Here is a 15,829-nt window from a genome sequence, read left to right on the forward strand (position 1 = left end):
GCAAGTAACTTTGAGTGGACCACGGCTGGTTCTGGAAGGAAAAATTGGGTCGCATTTTACTTCACGCGAGAAGTTGTTTTGGTTGTTGTTGCTTGTTAGCTGACCTTTATCACATGTTCACTTCTGGTTGGGCCTTGAATGGTCTGGCCACAGGAAATGGCCTGAAATTCGATACTTGTGCATTAGTTCTTGTTCCTTTGGCGTTGCATCCTCGAGCCAACAAGGTCAAAGAAAGCCCAGCCAAGTGTCAATAGTGAACATCTAGGTGGAAAATATGGTTTTTCCCCTAATGGGATCAAAGCTCATCTTTGTGCGATGGGCACATTGTTTTCGATCCTTACGTACAAGATGGAAACTGTATTTGCATTTCAAAACGCCTTAGTCGCAGGGGGAAGAAAAGCTCGTTAATTGGACCATTTGTTCCCTTAGTTCCATCAATGCCTGAAGGTGTGAGAGCTCTCAACATTACCAACACCACCGTCACCCTTCAATGGAAAAGCCCCGAGAGTCCAAATGGAATTATTCTCGGTTACCGATTATATTTCATGAGGAATAACAACTTCACCGATGTTGTTACCGTTCGTAGGACTGAGCCTCGAATGGAACACGTTCTCGCCGATCTTTGTAAGTGTTCCTTATTTACTTCATTCTTGTGGTTTTGAGAGGCGCCATCTCTCGATCATGCCATTACATTTGCGATTCCGGGTCTGATTCGATAAGAAAAAGCATACGGGAACTTGGAGAGGTATAAGGGGAAGGGGGCATTCCCAAAAATACACTCGTACCATTCTCAGCGAAGACGAGATGGTGGTTGTCGCGTTTGGCGATGGCCATAAAACACACAAATGGTTATGAAATTTATGTAGTGGAACTAATCTCCTCCTCACAATTCAAAATGGATGATACTAAATAGAAAAGGATCGTGGTCGGCCACAAGAAGGGACTCTGTGAGTAATAAGAGCCAATTCTTGTATCACACCACATCAAGCTCACGATGATTTGTTGCTAAAGAGACGAGGAATCGAAGACGCCTTATTCAATCTTCTGGAGGAGAAAAAGGCGGATGGTTTCTTTTCTATGCAATTTCGTACGAATGTGCATGTCATCCCACTCATTAAGAGAGATCCACTTAAGGTTTTCTCCGTGGAATGTCTACTCATCATCATGACCCTCCTTCACTTTAGTATCGTCACAAGATACTCATACCTTCTGCGTCGTTCATGATTCACTCCTCGTCTTCTTTCCCAGTGCCGTTCACCAAGTACCGATTCTGGCTGAAAGCATTCACATGGAAGAATGAAGGTCGGTCCTCGAGGCCGGCCATTGAGGCCACCACGGACGTCCGAGGTCCTTCCGCGCCGATCATAGCCAATTTGACTTGCAAAGATGAACATGCCATCTTCATTGAATGGGAGAGGCCCCGGCAGATTTCGCATACCATCGATTTCTACTTCATCGGGTACAAACCCGAACAGCACCAATCTGACGACCTCGCTGTCAACGTGGGCCAAACAGCCACTTCCGATCTGCCAATAATGGAGGCCCAAGACCCGTGGCGAGGCTACCATGTGATCACTTTGGATTCGCGGGACTTTGGATTCAAGGAGGGCAAGGTTGGTATTGCAATCATGATGTGTTCCTGAGAATCATGCCAATTGTTCCAATGCCTGGGTCCAATCTGAGTAATGAGCGAGCAGCGAAGTTTCCCATGATTGATCAATTGACCATTTCCTGGGCCTTTCTTGGGTACATTCCTGGAAGTGGAATGCTGCCATCTCGAGAGAGTAAAAATTTGGATGGTGGTCGACAAGAGGGCAAAAAAGGGCCCGTCCAGCTCAGTTCCTTTTTTTTTGCTCCCCAAAGAGTTCTCTGAGAAAAGTGCATAGCATTGTCCATACTCAAAGCCTGAGAGATTTTCCTTCCTGTCGCTTGATTGTACGAGAAGACGGGAACGAATGAAGCCTGTCCCAAAAGTTGTTTCACTATTAAAGCTCGTGTACAATATTGAGATCCTTTCAGCTTTCTAGAAGCCAATAATGAATCGCTCAATCGATCGAAAACCACCGAGCCAAATCTCAGCGTTTGGGGTATATTTCCCCGCACCTTTGATCTCAGTGGCAGAAATGGATCCAAGTATTTATGTGTCGGGCTGTGCCAGAAAATTGATCTTAGTAAGATTTTTAAGATGCTAACACGGTTTGAGAGTCTCGAGGATGGAGCGAGAGAACCAAGGCCACCTCTTCCCTTCTTCTCCCTCTCAATTCTCTTTTCTTGGAGTGGAACTTTTTTCCCTCCATTTCGGAACCTTTTTCGCAAGTAGAAATGGCCCAGCCATCAGCCACCAGGCCTGGGGAAATTGCCCATCTATATTGGCGTCAATAACGGTTTGGAAATTGGATCGATGTCTGGCCCAGCCACTCTTCGTTCGCTATTCTACCCCACCATCAACAACATCATCAATAACAACAACAACAACAACACCAATAGCTATTTTACAGTTTGTACTATTTCGAGATCTTTCATTTACAGATGGTGATAAGCAATCTCACCACCAACATGTTCTACGGCATCCAATTACAAGCCGCCACCAAGAGCCTCTACCATAAAGGCGTCTTGTATAAAGGTCAATTAACTTCAGTACAGAAACTTCAGCTTCGGAAGAACTGTGACCAAATTCAGGCCTTTACCGTTCTTGAGTCGGAAAATCATCAGAGCGCTATCAACTTGGCAAATCCCATGTTGGACATGGGCACTGGGGTCTTGGCTGGTATGGCCTTGATTGCCATGGTGTTCATTCTTGTCATTGTGGCCTTTGTCCTTCGAAGGTAAAGTGGTAATTTCCCTATCATAAACCTAATGAATACAAGTAATTATCGATTTAAAGTCAAAACTTTAAGATGCGATGATATAAGCAACCCGATGGTCTCGAACTCCGATAGTCCCCATAGCCTCTACAGATACCATACGCACAGTATGTACTATGTGTATGTTCCCTAAAGAGCAATAAAAGTTAAGTGCCCTTTGCTGCTCCAAACACCATGACCGAGCAAAAATCTGACACAGCTAGCTAGAACAGGGTGTTGGGAAGAGTCATCCAACATTGGGGTTGTACCCTGTCCTATGAATAGTATTGAGTAAGCGAGATAGGTGGGTACACAGATTGCAGATGCAAGGAGGTCCTGCCGAGCTCGACTGAGAGGATTGAGGCTTTGAAGTCTTGGTTAGAGTGCAATATCCTGTGTTGCTGCTTATGTACCGTATATGTAGTAGTGTAGTAGTGCGTCCCCTTTTTCCCTTTGACATGAAACAAGCAAGGACATGAAATAGTCCATGGCCGATAAAATATGTGCATATTCTTCGTGAAAGCCGACTCCCTTTACGCGAGAGGGAGAGAGGAAAAGAAGTGGGCCTTTTAAGGCTCTTTTTCATGTGGAGACCACTATTGAAAAGAGGAACGCTAGAATGATGGAGTAAAAGGGTTTAAGGTTATTACATCAGACAAGTGGTTACTCGTATTGCCACCATCTTTTATGCCATATCTTTATTACTTATCAGCATATTGCACATGTTCTAAAGCTGTTTTATATGTTGTGGCCTTAGAATCAGAAGTGCAAAGTTGAGCCTAAGAAATGGTGTGTTTGAAATTTTACCATTTGTTTCAATTTTTAAGACGGATAGCCAAAAGGGTCGTTCTCTTGGGGAGAGGAATGTGAGATTCCGTTTCCATGGCTCTAGTTTTCCCTGGAGTGCTTGCTGATTGTCAACTCAAAGTGGGCTCATTCGTGACGACAGTTTGTCTTTTTCTCTCATAACGGAAGATCCCTCAGAATATCGATATGAACCCTAATTCAACTAAGACAGATACTCTAGAAAAAGTAGTATGTGGTGTAGCATCGCAGTAACGCCTTCATTGGTCTCTTTCCAGACGTTTCAGTCACGACTCCTTCTACTACGTATCAGACTCGAGCTCCGCTAACGACCAGATGTCTTTGGAGCCCCTCCAACATTCGTCCGGTGGACACGCCCATGTTGCACCTAATTTCTCTCGTGGAACGCTCTTGGTCAATTCCAGTGAGACCTTGAAAAGAGCTCAACAACCTATTCCGGTACAGTCATTTGTGGCCCATGTGGCCAAAATGCATCAAACGGGGGGCTTCTCGGGAGAATTCCAAGCACTTCAGAAATGGGAGCAAGTGCGTCGAAAAGCTTGGGAAGACGAGCACGGAGGCGTGACAGACGGAGACGACCAAAGAGACAATCGCTATCGAAATATTGTGGCATGTGAGTTTCTGACTGCGGACAATAACCAAATTTTGACGACTGGGCTTTTCTAGTGGTGGGATCTTAATGCCGGGCCATACTCAAGGTCTCTGTGTATCCCCAGCCCATGAATATACAATCCACTGAGAAAATTACAATAATAGTTCTTTGAAGGCATGTTGAGGGAGTCCTTGAGATGTGCACATAAACGTGCAAAGTCACGAAAAATTCCCATACATGGGACCTGACTCCTTCATAATTAGCTTCGATGACGACTCAAAAGTCTGATGTACATATAGTGCATCATGTCTGTTGTAACTGAATCCCAGAACGGCGGGTCTGACTTTCCCTTTTCAACTCTTTGCCTCATTTACGTCCTTCTTCCTTTTTGTCTGTCCCAAAGGTTTCCGTGGAATGTGTCTTGGGAATTCCACTCCCAATATTCCATTAGGCCAACCTGGTCCCTTCCAAATCCTTTTACCCATCATTTGCTTCCAATGGGATCGAAGGCCGAAAATCCTGACATCAAAATTACCTCCCCCTCTTTTCCCTTTTCAGATGAGCATTCCAGAGTGATTCTCAACACCGCCAAGGCCACCTTAGCGCGAGGCAAGGTCGGAAGAAAGACCACTTCTAGCTCTATATCTGCCTCTGATTACATAAATGCCAATTTCATTGACGGTATTGACCGTTCCCGGGCCTACATTGCTACTCAAGGCCCTCAAAAGTCAAGCATGGGTCTATTCTGGCAAATGGTGTGGGAGCAGAAGGTCAAAGTCATCGTTATGATGACCAACATAATGGAAGGGGGTCAGGTAATATACGATTATCTTTGGAGTTATCGAATCCACATGCCAGCACAAATAATTTCTTCTCACCACATTAATTGTAGAAAAAATGTGACCAGTATTGGCCAATGTTTGCCACCGAGACCTACGGATGCATTCAAGTAACTCATTTACGTGAAGATATCTTGTCTTCGTATGTCATTCGCACTTTTCGATTGCGACATCTCCGCGTCAAGTGCAACAAAATCAATGAGCGATACATTCTTCAGTACCATTTTACTCAGTGGCCGGATTTTGGGGTGCCCGAAACCCCACTTCCATTCCTAGCATTCGTTCGGAGGATTGCAGATGTGTCACATGACTCGAACGGGCCAGTCTTGGTTCATTGCAGGTAATTTGTCCCTGTCGGTTGATGCACCACACATTCTGGGCTTTGTTTTTATGATCAAGGCTAATTACAAGGCCGCTGCATTGACATTGATGAGATACATCACATGGCTTGGTAATGTAATCTGCGGCAAATCATTTTGTTCTTGCTTGTAAATTATGGGAGGTTATCGATAGATCTTTAGGTCTTTGTTGTTTTGATCCTCTGGTTCGTCACCATTTTGCAGCGCTGGTGTCGGTCGAACTGGAGCCTTCATTGTGGCCGACGCAATGCTCCGACAAGTCCGGATCAAAGGGTCGGTGGATCTCATCACTTACCTCAAGCACATTCGTACCCAAAGGAATTTTCTGGTGCAGACTGAAGAGCAATATGTCTTCTTGTACGAAGTCTTGGCCGAAGCCATAGCCTCGGGAGACACCTTGGTCAATCGGTCATATTTGCCGCGTTATGTTTCCACTCTCGAAAGCAATCTGACCACGGATCATGATCTCATCCCTTGGCACCTTGTTGATCATCAGCTCAAATTGGCCACCACTTTTCAACCCCAAGAGTTCCATTTTGCTTCGGCATTGAAGCCCTGCAATCGGGACAAGACTCGAAACTTTGATAGCTTGCCCGTGGATTACTCCAGAGTCAGTCTAAATCCTCGACCAGGCTTTGAAGGATCTGATTACATCAACGCCACATGGTTACCGGGCTTTCATTCCACCAATGAATTCATTATCACACAACATCCATTGGAACAGACAATCACTGACTTTTGGCGAATGCTGTGGGAACAGGGGATCAGAACAGTGGTTGTTCTTACACAAGTGAAACTACCGGTAAGCCCGCCCATTGAGACACTTGGTTGGGGTAGGGTCTCTAGGTTGGGGTAATGAGTTCAGGTTGATTATAAATTGTTGATATTTTGTAGGAGTTTGGTGTATTTTGGCCAAATCAGCAGGTAGATATCGAGATGGACTCCATCCGGATCTCCTTCCTGGACGAGTCTGAAATGAATGGGGTTCTTTCCAAGGACTTTGTGATGACCTCCATCCACTCCAAAGCCGAGTTGTCAGTTCGGCTCGTGTTTGAACCTCCTCATCAATGTTCCACCACCTTTCATGATATCATATCAAGCCTCAAAATGACTCAATCTATGCACAAACAGCGTTCAAATATGGGAACCCTTTTGGTCGTGGACTCTTGCGGAGGAACTGAGGCTGCAATCTATTGTTCTATGATGACGCTGATGAAACAATTGGACTTTGAGCACCAAGTTGACGTCTACCAATATGTGAAAATCACCCACCTGTGCAAACCTGGGCTTTGGCGGCATCGCAATGATCTCATGAGGGTCTACCGAGTTCTTCAGAGCTACGCCGAGAGTACCAGTAACAAAGACTCCCTTGAGGATCTCACAAAGGCATCTCGCTAAATAACAAATCATACAATGACCAACTTGATTGTGTTGACAAATAAAAATACTGGAACGCTTATTTGGCTTTACCAGTGAAATTGTATTCCTTTTTTATCAAAACAGTCATGCCAGTAAACGTTTTTCCAGTACCTTGACATTGCTTTGTTCAGCAAATGCAGCCATTTTTTTGCCTTGTCGCCCTTCCACGACGCAAATGTGATGCGGAAATCCTCTTTGAAGCCAGACTTCAAATGAATTGATCAGGTCCACATCAGCCTCGAACTCCACCAAACCATTATTTCCCAACAAATGTCTTTTGGGTTTTACAGTCCTTCCTGGAATCGAAAATCGAAAACTTTCGAATTGTTCACCGCATTGGAATCACGTACGTATTATGTTACTACGAACCTTCCATGATCACAACATGGTATTGCTCATTGAACACCCAAAATCTGAAGATGGTCACTTCCATCCCAATCCTGATTGTGGCATCGAGACAGCCAGCTTTCCGGTTGTTGAAATGACGGCTGATGCAGGGGCCTAACCGAGTGCCAACAGCCTCGCTCAGTTGAAATGGAGCCATGCCGCCGTGCCAAAGTGTCAATGTTTCTTTGTCATGCTCAAGCCAATCCGAGAGGTAAATGGTGCCGCAGCCTAAGAACTTGCCGATCAAACATCCCAGAGCCCCGTCCACATCTCCTTCGCAAGCAATTGGGAACCCTTCAGTTGCCAATCTGGCCAAGGCCATGTAGCACCATTGATCCAGGCCACCACTTTCCGGAGGCCCTGGGAGTTCCGGCCAGCACCGAATAGCTAAGGCATCCAGATTATTATCGGCAATCAGGGTTTTCATGGCGAGATAGTGTCTAGAAGATTGGTCCAGTTCATGTTCCTCAACCCCGAAACCAGTCTGTAGGGCTTTGAAGGGTAGTTTGAGATGATTGAGCACGTGGTCAGTGTCATTCTGCACTACGTCCTTCTTCATACTCTTGGCCAATTGAACGTATTCAGTGGTCCCAATATGTAACATGAGGGTTCCAAAGGTTTTCCTCATCACGAAAGGGTTGGGATGGAAATCTTGAAAACCCGGGGCTTGGTAGCCGATTAAGGCCACTTTGGCCTTGGCCAAGTATCGAGATGCAAAAGCTACATCCACAGCCCTCAACAACTGAGTTTCGGCCAAAGCCCAATCTAAGTTCCCGAATACAAACTGAGCTGGGAAGCCGAGTTGCCTTAATGTGGCGGTCATCAGGTGTGAACCGACCAAAGAGTTTCCAGAGATCATTTCTCCTTTCTGCTCCTCAGGCGTGGCCCACAGGATCAGGCAATGGCCCCATTGTTGGGCCAAGACCGGTGCCAACCGACCATCACTGATTACTGGCTGGACAGCAACAATCACATCCACCGAAGCTTCCATGCACTCATCTGGAATACAAACCTTCTTAGCAAAATATTTACTAATCTGTTTTTTACTCTTTACGTACTAAGAGCTTGGCGGAGGCTTGGATCGTCGTCGACCTTGGTTTTCTGGTCAGCTCGAAAGACTTCAAATTTTCCCTTCGAGACAATATCCACAATCTTGGATTTCATATCTTCGCTCCATTGGTTGCCGGTTTCCGGGTTTGGACATGATGGCCATGGCCGTTTCCGCTCCAAGTGAATTAAAGCTACCTTCTTGTGCGGGTAATCCTTATATCGGAATTGGCTTAAATTGATCAAGCCAGCTCCGTTCATGTTGAAGGCTCTGATGATAAAGTTTCTCGTAGTGAGGATTTCTGGTGAAAGGACCTGTTTCCATGCAATCTTCAGAAACCGGTCTTGATTACGTAACTATTGTTTTGAATGTGTACAGTTTCTCCGTGTCTTGTTTCATATCCAAGCTGTGGATGACAGATTACTTTGAATGCTCATGGAATCAATAAAACTGAACCATTTGCGTGCAAGAAACACCATGGGAAATTCTATGACAGGCCAATCCGATTCTTGAGGTTGCGTGGTTAAAGCTCTCAGTGTTTCGCCAAATTTTCATAGGTTAATTATTCACTCAGGCCAGCAGTTTGTGAACATTGTTGCAACTTTTTTTATGTGAACAAGAGTAAGATAATGATGCTATAGTAAAGTACAATTGCGGAGCTTCATGTAATTCAAATGACTAAAGCACATGCTTCAGACAGAAGAGTGCAATTGGTTGGATTGAAAAAAGCCACAACAAATCTGTGGTTGCAAAGCATCTTTTACCTGAGCGACAGATGGCGAAAATGCTAAGCCAAGGGCTCAAGGTGTCAATTGTCTTGACTTGTATTTATTTCATTTTTCTCATATTTAACAAAGCAAAACTGAAACCAAATTCGCCATCGTCAAAACTTTCCAACCAATCTGATGTTAATGTTAATGAAGTTCATCTGAAAGATTGTCAGTGCTCAAGAAGAATTAGTGCAAATGACGATCCCGTTGTAGGTTTCGGTGTGACGACTTGTGGAATGGATGCATTTCAACGAGGATCACGTCAAAAAGTGATATCATACTCGTATTTTGGGGACCCCCAAATACCCACTCAACGTCAGTATTTCCAAGGCATAGCATTAAATGCCCGACGGATCCACCAATTGTATCCCGGGTGGGTCATGCGGGTCTATCATAATCTTACAAATAAGGCTCAACTCTGCAATTTGACGTGCCATAATTCTAACCTCGATTTCTGTGATATTCACTTCAATCCCCAATTTGGATCTCTTCAGAGTATTTTGCCCACAATTTGGAGATTTGTGCCATTGGTTGATGATCAGGTAAGATATATAGAATACTTCCGCTGTTGACATCGGGGATTCTTTATAAAAAAGTATTCTCCGTTTCATGCTATAGTTTTCCAATTGGATTAAAATATTACTATTTATCACTAAAAGTGTTTCCTTCATTTCACTTTCTTTTTAAAGAATGTGGAAAGTATTAAAATAAGGAAACGTGATCAATGGCAGAGAGAATAATGAACAAAAATCATTGACTGAACAAAGAGTCGTAGGGGGCAAAAAAATAGTAATAGAATGAAATTTTTTTTCACAGAGCTTTAGTTAGATGCATTAGCATTCTAACGATAGCTTCAACCTTAATAAAGACAAATGATGAAATTGCCGTCAGGCCCTTAAGCTTCGTGGAACAATAATTCGTGGAAATTTGAAACTTGAATAAAGAGAAATAGAATAGAATAAAAGAAAAAGAAGAAATAAATTTGAATTGCAAACGGGTAAAATATCCCTTTTTAACATTATATTCTTCTAAATCGACATTAAATTGCAGATTAACAAGTAACAAAAGGCCAATTGCTCTTACTTGGAAAACTGTGAAGGTATTGGAGAAGATCATGAAGTTGAAACTTGCAAAGTTTCCTGAAGTCCATGAAGACCTTCCTTTTAGTCAGCACTAGTTTCAAGCGCATTTTAGCACGTTGACTTAACTGATTGATCCTACGGAACAAATCATTGATGGACTAAAGAGTCACGAGTTAGTGGGTGTGGTTTATCTTGACTTTGCCAAGGCTTTTGAAATGGTGGATCTTGGTCTCTAAGGTTAACAGGCTTTATGAGATTCGAAACTTGAGAGCAACTCTTAAAATCAGGGAATCACTCACACGTTCAATTCAATGATTAGGAATTGATGCTTCTCGATTCGTGAACGTGATCCTTGGAACGACTTAGATGCCTCCATCATGTCAGGCAGTGTTCGAGCCCCCATCCATTCAAAGTCATCTGTTCACAACCAATTTGATCCAATACCTCAAATTATCATTTCACGTTTGAGATTGTTTTATTTTATCCAATCTCAATTTCTATCACCAAACATCATTTGTGTTTTGGGATTGTTTGTTTATTGATTTCCCATTCAGAACACATGACGTGAATGAACGAGTACAGGGCGAAACAAATTGCTAAGGTGTAAAATTTTAAATTAGATTTTGGATTAGATAACAACCAAGGATAGCTAGATCCTAGACTAGGAAGTAAGACCAATCACAGGAGGCAATGCGAAAGTTGTACTACATCCAAACCGGTACGAAATTGTTTCATGGCCGAGTGGTGGTTGATGACTAGATGTTTATTGTACATAGATGCGAGTAAATATACAGGAAAAGGAAAACTATGGAGAGCAATAAGAGAAGGTATAGACTGAGCAAAAAGAAAAACTATTGGTGGCTAGACCAGGAATACAACAGAAATAAAAGTAGTAATAAAGTTCAACCAATGTTTGAAAATGCAGCTGAGTGCAGTCTTAAGGTCAGAACCAAAACAGTGGACATCCTGAAGGCCGGCAAAGACCAAGGGACGTTGGTGAGCCTTTCAGTGCTCATTCTCAAACCATTTGAAAGTGAAGAACCTCATGCAGATGCGATAAATCCATCTAGAACAGACCGGACCAAAGGCCGAAATCTGGAATTTCAAGAGTCAATCTTTCGGCGTTCAAACATAAGAGGGTTACCAATGTCCTATAGAGTAAAATCGGATCATTTATGGTATAGCACTAAGTTTTTCGATAAGCCCTTTTGATGACAACTGGAGATTCAATATGATCAAATTATTCTTTGAGTAAAGGGAAAGGATTTTCAATAGCCTCAAAGAGCGGCCCTTGATTTCTTTACACCCTGTATTTGGGATTGAAATGAGTTAGCTAATGAGATGAGATTATGGGAAACGAGCAGAGACCAGGAAGATGCTGTTTCCATTTTGTTTCGTAAATGAGAAAAATGACAGAACGCAATGACAAGCAATGCACACAACGGAGGGTGAGTAAACAAAAATTGGCTCAGGGAGCGTTCACAAAAGAAAAAAAGAGAGCCACATGCCGTCATCCTGCGCCCTCTCCCAGCATCAATACTTTTTGCACATGGCTTAAAATTTTGATCTTTCTCAGATCTTCTAGTCTAAGCACCTTATATTTGTGGAATAACGGGCTCATGTGTTCCCTCCAATGGGCTTTTGCAATCCAACGCACATCTCTCCTCTGTCAATTGCCTTTGCTTCTCCAAAGCATTCCAGGTCATAATCTACTTTGGACAAGTGAATTGTAAATTAGTAACTTCATTTTTGTTTTCCGTGGTGGCTAAAATTAAATGAAGTTCGTATTAACCTATTTTCTACTTTTGTGATATGGAATGCCCAAGGAGTTTTGTGCTTTTTGGGGGAAACCGTTTTCACATTCTGACGAAAGTGTAACCCCCACGACCCAGATTGAAATTGGATCTCTGATTCGAACGATTATATACTAAAAATTTAACTTTCGCGACATTTAATGTTAGCCTGTTTCTGTTAAACCAGAAACCTCCAACCATTTTTTAGCCCCCTGTTCGACCCCTCTTGCATTGTCTCCAAAATGTTGTATCGTCGTGTCAACGGCATACATGGTAAAATGAAAACCAGTACAATTTGGCACATCATTGACATAAACCAGGAAAAGCAACGGACCTAGTGTGCTCCCTTGGGGAACACAGCATTTGAGGCTTTGACAAAATGCTACCAATTGGCACTTGTTGTGAACGATTTGACAAGTAATCTTTTAAACCATTGAAGAGCCCTATTCTTGACCCAATAGGCTTGCAGTTTGAGTAATAACTCCTCGTGATCCACGCAATCAAAAGCTTCTTTATATCGAGAAATGTAAAAAATCCGAACTTCAGATGTCTATGCTTTAATATATTATCTAGATAGTTTCTTATGGCTTAATTTATACTAATTTTGGGGCGATCTTAGAGTAAGAGGGAGCATATTCCAGATTGGAACAACACTAACGAAGAAAATGTTCAGGTGACATAGAACTCTGGCTGGAAGCTTACACAATAAATTTGTACGGGTAGATCGAGAAGATCTATGTAATTTGTCATTTAGATAAAAGATATTAGGTCGCCACAATTATTTATTTCAATTTTCAACTGAATCGAACAACTGGATCCAAAGTTATACTTTCTCAAACCTCGTTTCATACCCTACACAGAATGAATCGTGGTGAGCACTTACCAGAAGAGGGCTAGCTCATTCATTTTTTTCTGCCCCGTTTTATTCCACGCTTAGAGGCCATTATTTTTGACCTATTAATTTGAGCCGCGAATTGAAGCACACTCGTGTTTGTAGCTACCTGTAGATTATGTCATTTAAAGATGATGGAATGCATTAACTCAAAATGGAGTAGTTGATTCTCCACCTTAGCGTCCCGCCATATTCCACTCGTTCATGATTCACTTTAAACCGTACAATTTTGCTTTCTTCAACTCGTAAGTTCCCGTCGCTTTTATATCCTGGGAACCCAGCTAAACATGTGTTTACTTAAGCTTAGAAATAAGATATATGATCAGTTAAATTGAGAAAGCCACACCTAGGGTTTGTCAATCAAATATTGAGTCAAGCCCTTGAAGTGGGGTCAAACAACCCACATTTGCGTCATAGATTATTAAATGTTAAGTATTTAGAAGTAGGGAAATCAAACAAACGGTAAGATCAGCTCCAAATGACTATAAATGAGTTACGTGATAGAGTGATTGGGCTCTTTTTCAGAGCTTCTTGTTGAACCTTTTTGATGCCCACCTTTTCAGTCATTGAAACCTAGGAGCAACCAGGAATCTTCATTTTTTTACCTGGTGTGTATTCGGACGTGTAGGCAAGCTTCCGGTACCAGCAAACAAACTTGTCTGCCACTGCCAAGGTTGCAAATTTGGAACTTCAAACAAGTTTTAACGAAGCTGACTTTCCTCATAGGACCGTGAAAGAAGAGTGAGCCTCTCAAAAACGTGTTTGAATCTCCATATTTGCATCAATGGCATATGTACCAGCAAACAAATGAACCTGCCAGAGCTTGCCCATACGCCCCCATACGTTAATCTTGAAACGACTCGAACTTGTGCATGGTGATTGGAAGGACATCACGTCAGCAAAAACATGTTATAATTTGTCTAAACCTTTTTTTATTTCATTCTAGCTTTGCAATAAGGACCCTTATTTGCAAAGTCAGACAGCCCAAGCAAAACGGGAAGACGCCCGTCAGATTGCTAGATACTCTACTCGTGACGTGCCATGAAAGCGATATTTTCCGGACATTATGTGACCCAAGTCACTAATTATACATAAAATTTTGAAAGAATTAGCCAAAAAGAACACAAACGCATTATATTTCAATAAAGAGGAATCGGCCCAACCGGCCCTTCATTTGGTAAGGGCTGACTCACAAAGCGCCCTCTGAAGTGCAACACCTAAACCATATTTCATGCAGTGTAAGGGGGCTATTTAAGCCAATAATTGATTAAAACGGAGTAGGCTTAACCTAAATTAAGATATCTTTGTTATTAATGATTTACTGCCAGAGTATACCGATGAGGTTCTTTATCATTGTTTGATTTTGCAATTAGCTTAGCCACATACTTCGGTTGTTTCAAATCGCAAACTAAAATTGCTTGATTTTCGTCCTTGAATAGTTGTAAATAGGGGCCAGAATGAGCGTAGTAACAAAGTATCAAAAGAAGAGGAAAGTCTTAATTCGTTTTGTTTCATGATTATTTTGATAGTCTCACAAAATAAAGATTGGTTGAATATGTTATTATTGCGGACATATTACTCACTAGCATCAGTAGAAAAAGGTGGGTTTTTTATCCTTCAAGGTATGGTTGGTTCAAAAAATAGCAATTAAAATTGGCCAAAGAATCGCTTTTTTGAATTTTGTACTTTTCCTAGATTTCCTGATAAAATGACAAAATACCTTCATTGTTCACCTACCTAGATCGTCAGGTTTTGGACATCTTAGGTTTAGAAATAGCGAGAAAAATACAGCCACGAACATACCACATTGTTTGGTTTGGTATTGCATGGTATGATTTATGCAATTAGAAACACCTTTTTTGTCGCCAGAATACAAATTTACAAAGCAACAAACGGAGACCTCATCGGCTCTTCCCGTACAGACGTAAAACGAATTGCTCTTGCTACTTTCTAATTAATGACAATGTAAGATATTACTTAATGATTGCGATCGCGAATTGTACCCACATAGGTTCCTAAGAAAATGCTTTGCTATCTGCAACCGAACTCTATGCTTTCATAAACTTCATATTAATTTGGTTTGCGAGACTGCAATGCTGTGCTATAGTTTTCTTTCCTTACAGGTGTCTATCGCCATGTTTCGTGATTTAGACAGCGTGGTTTCAGCGCGTGAGGAATCAGCTGTCCAAGCATGGATCCATTCGAAGCACGTGTTCCATTTTATGCGGGACCATCCAGGTCATAATATGGAGATCCTGGCGGGAATGTGGGGCGCCAAGGTGGAATCCATGCGAAATACTTTGGCTAAAGTCGTCTTTCAAATACTTCAAGATCGCGCAGCACGAGCCCAGAGTCTGTTCCACTCCAATGATCAAGTGATTCTTGTCAAATACTTGTGGGAATGGGGCAAAGACTTGGCCCTTCAACACGATAGCTACCATTGTCAGGATTTTTCCAAGACGTCAGCCTTCCCCACTCAACGAGAAATGGCTCCCAACAACTTTGTTGGAGTGCCATTTGTCGATCAGTCCTCTCTCAATGTATCATGTCCCCCAAAATGTCGTCCCAGGGATCACAGAAACTGGGAGTATTGTTGAGGATCCATCAATAAATGGCAATACTGATATTGAGTATGTATGCAGTATTCTAAGCTTTTGTACTAGGTATCCAGAAATTGAGTTCCTCCTTTATGATTTGCACCTAAAACTGTCAGGATAGGTCCTATGTGTTAGGCCATTTTTTTACGAAGGTAGCCACACCAAGCTCAATGCATTTTTTGATGCGATTGGTTGCACTTTCATATGATTTTCTTTTTTAGTTTCAGCCGAAATCTGGATCCATATTTTAACGTTGTTGTTTAGAGCATCGCGATTGATTTCGTGTTTAAAAGTAACTAATTCCTTGTAGAGGTATGCTTCGCTTGGAGACAAGTCTGGAGAGTTTCTAGGCCACATGACTATAAGGGGTGTTGCGTATTAGC

At 42.3% G+C, this 15,829-nt stretch overlaps 3 protein-coding genes across 4 annotated transcripts in view; 2 read left to right on the top strand and 1 right to left on the bottom strand.

Annotated features, from left to right (window-relative positions):
- The window catches only part of LOC131886513 (tyrosine-protein phosphatase 99A-like), an 11,423-nt gene extending 4,482 nt beyond the window's left edge, over positions 1–6,941 (top strand). Inside the window, exons 3-10 of the mRNA XM_059234875.1 lie at positions 430–624; positions 1,249–1,613; positions 2,530–2,825; positions 3,926–4,281; positions 4,819–5,075; positions 5,153–5,439; positions 5,663–6,260; positions 6,353–6,941. Of these exons, the coding sequence (XP_059090858.1) occupies positions 430–624; positions 1,249–1,613; positions 2,530–2,825; positions 3,926–4,281; positions 4,819–5,075; positions 5,153–5,439; positions 5,663–6,260; positions 6,353–6,856 (2,858 nt within the window). The 3' untranslated portion in view covers positions 6,857–6,941. The remainder of the gene's footprint in view (positions 1–429; positions 625–1,248; positions 1,614–2,529; positions 2,826–3,925; positions 4,282–4,818; positions 5,076–5,152; positions 5,440–5,662; positions 6,261–6,352) is intronic.
- On the bottom strand, positions 6,623–8,689 carry LOC131886514 (uncharacterized). Of its 2 annotated transcripts, XR_009373929.1 has the most exons (4): positions 8,323–8,689; positions 7,247–8,263; positions 6,731–7,173; positions 6,623–6,667 (listed from the first exon to the last, which is right to left on the bottom strand). XR_009373929.1 is itself a non-coding variant. In XM_059234876.1 (3 exons), exons 1-3 carry the CDS (start codon positions 8,570–8,572, stop codon positions 6,962–6,964), a joined length of 1,479 nt encoding a protein of 492 aa, XP_059090859.1. In that variant the 5' UTR covers positions 8,573–8,689; the 3' UTR covers positions 6,623–6,961. The 2 variants fall into 2 exon arrangements, 1 of the variants encoding a protein (XP_059090859.1); XM_059234876.1 differs by having other exon boundaries at positions 6,623–7,173.
- A 391-nt stretch (positions 8,690–9,080) lies between these two features.
- On the top strand, positions 9,081–15,459 carry LOC131886576 (uncharacterized). The gene is made up of 2 exons (XM_059234947.1): positions 9,081–9,624; positions 14,973–15,459. Exons 1-2 carry the CDS (start codon positions 9,088–9,090, stop codon positions 15,444–15,446), a joined length of 1,011 nt encoding a protein of 336 aa, XP_059090930.1. The 5' UTR covers positions 9,081–9,087; the 3' UTR covers positions 15,447–15,459.
- Positions 15,460–15,829: the final 370 nt, after the last annotated feature.

The sequence above is a fragment of the Tigriopus californicus genome, chromosome 9 (assembly GCF_007210705.1).
Source record: "Tigriopus californicus strain San Diego chromosome 9, Tcal_SD_v2.1, whole genome shotgun sequence".
Lineage (NCBI taxonomy): Eukaryota > Metazoa > Arthropoda > Copepoda > Harpacticoida > Harpacticidae > Tigriopus > Tigriopus californicus.